Here is a 1,663-nt window from a genome sequence, read left to right on the forward strand (position 1 = left end):
ATATATAGTGACCTAATTTTCTTGGGAGGAGATGCATTAAGAAATGGGAGCTAGTTCAACTGGAACCTGAACAAAGGCTAATCAGGATGTCAGTAGTTACCTAACATGGTGGCACAGTAGCAGCATCCTATGTAGCAAAAGTTGTTTATTGATTTATTTGCTTCATGTAAATACGCTTGGCATGGAGTCAATTCTAACTCATAGCAACCCTGTAGGACCAAGTAGAATTGCTCCATAGGGTTTCCAAGGCTGGAATCTTTACAGAAACAGAATGCCCCATCTTTCTCCTGGGAGAAGCTGGTAGGTTTGAAGTGACGAACATTTGGTTAATACCCAAGTGCTACCCAGGCTCCTTTCCATGTAATTAGTCCCTTTAAAATGTCAAAATAATCAAACTGCCTTCCCCCCCACATTCTGCAATTATTAGGGTTTATTTTGACTTAATCGTTTGTTCTCCTTCATAAGCTTGCTAAGTAGGAATGACCATGAAACAAAAAGCCAATTCCAGTCATTCCCACCGTAAACATTATACTAGCAGTTGGCTAATGAATCAGTACATTTTTCTGAGCTAGAGACATCTACCGTGAACTTGAGTATCTTAGAGCAATTTTATTAAACGGATCTTTTCTAACTGAAAAGCTAAGGACCAAGCTTTTGACCACACTAATGTACATACCTCTGTTTTACCTGCTGAACAGCAGATTAATCTCACCCATTGGCTATTCTTGTTGTAATAAATGTACCATATAGAGACAACTTTGCAAATGTACAGAGTACCAAATAAAATACTTACGTTCAGGTAGTGGAATGAGTGGTATAAACTTGCTGAACACACTCTTTGTAATAGAAGGACTGGATACAAAACATGAATAATTGCCTTTGTCAGATGCCTCCACATTTGCAATGTAGAGATTGCCATTGGTCTGTGACACAAATCTCCGTTTATCCATTGTGATAAATACAGGAAATTCATTTAGAAGCCAGCGATAGCTAAGATCATCTAGAAGAAAATATTGTCTTCTAAATAACTCTTCTCCAAAAGGAAAGGCTTTATTTTCTGGTAAAAATCTATCACATAATCTAATCTAAACTATTGGAGAGGAAATGTTGGAACTAGGTCAAGACAAATTTAGTACAAAGTTTCTTATAATTACCATATTTTGAGTGTATTTAAGCACTTTTTGAAGCAATTACATCTGTGTATCTATATCTATTATATTTTGGGCTATTAATATTACTACTGACCTTTCATTGATGACAAAATAAGATTTAGAAAGGTTAAATAACTTGTTTAGAATTTATTGGTCCTTAATTTGAATTACCACCATTCATTTGTCAGTTTGTTGAACTGTGATGGCTTGCTTGTGGCTGTGATACTGGAAGCTATAACACTGGTATGTCAAATACCAACAGGGTTACCCATGGTGGACAGAATTCAGCTTCCAGACTAAGAAGACTAGAAAGGAAACTGGGAATCTACTTTTGAAAATATGGTTGTTGTGGTTGTTAGGTTCCATCAAGTCGTTTCTGACTCATAGTGACCCCTTGCACAGCAGAATGAAACACTGCCCGATCCTGCACCAGCTCCATGATCCCTGCTATACTTGAACCCATCATCACAGCCACCGTGTCAATCCATCTCGTTGAAGGCCTCCCCCTCTTT

At 37.6% G+C, this 1,663-nt stretch overlaps 1 protein-coding gene across 1 annotated transcript in view; it reads right to left on the reverse strand.

The window, feature by feature from the left end:
• The window catches only part of CNTN1 (contactin 1), a 190,662-nt gene that overhangs the window by 166,668 nt on the left and 22,331 nt on the right, over nt 1–1,663 (reverse strand). Inside the window, exon 5 of the mRNA XM_007937988.2 lies at nt 794–1,000. Within this exon, the coding sequence (XP_007936179.2) occupies nt 794–1,000 (207 nt within the window). The remainder of the gene's footprint in view (nt 1–793; nt 1,001–1,663) is intronic.

The sequence above is a fragment of the Orycteropus afer genome, unplaced genomic scaffold (genome assembly GCF_000298275.1).
Source record: "Orycteropus afer afer isolate SDZICR_OR568_19922 unplaced genomic scaffold, OryAfe1.0 scaffold00045, whole genome shotgun sequence".
In the NCBI taxonomy this organism is placed as follows: Eukaryota; Metazoa; Chordata; class Mammalia; order Tubulidentata; family Orycteropodidae; genus Orycteropus; species Orycteropus afer.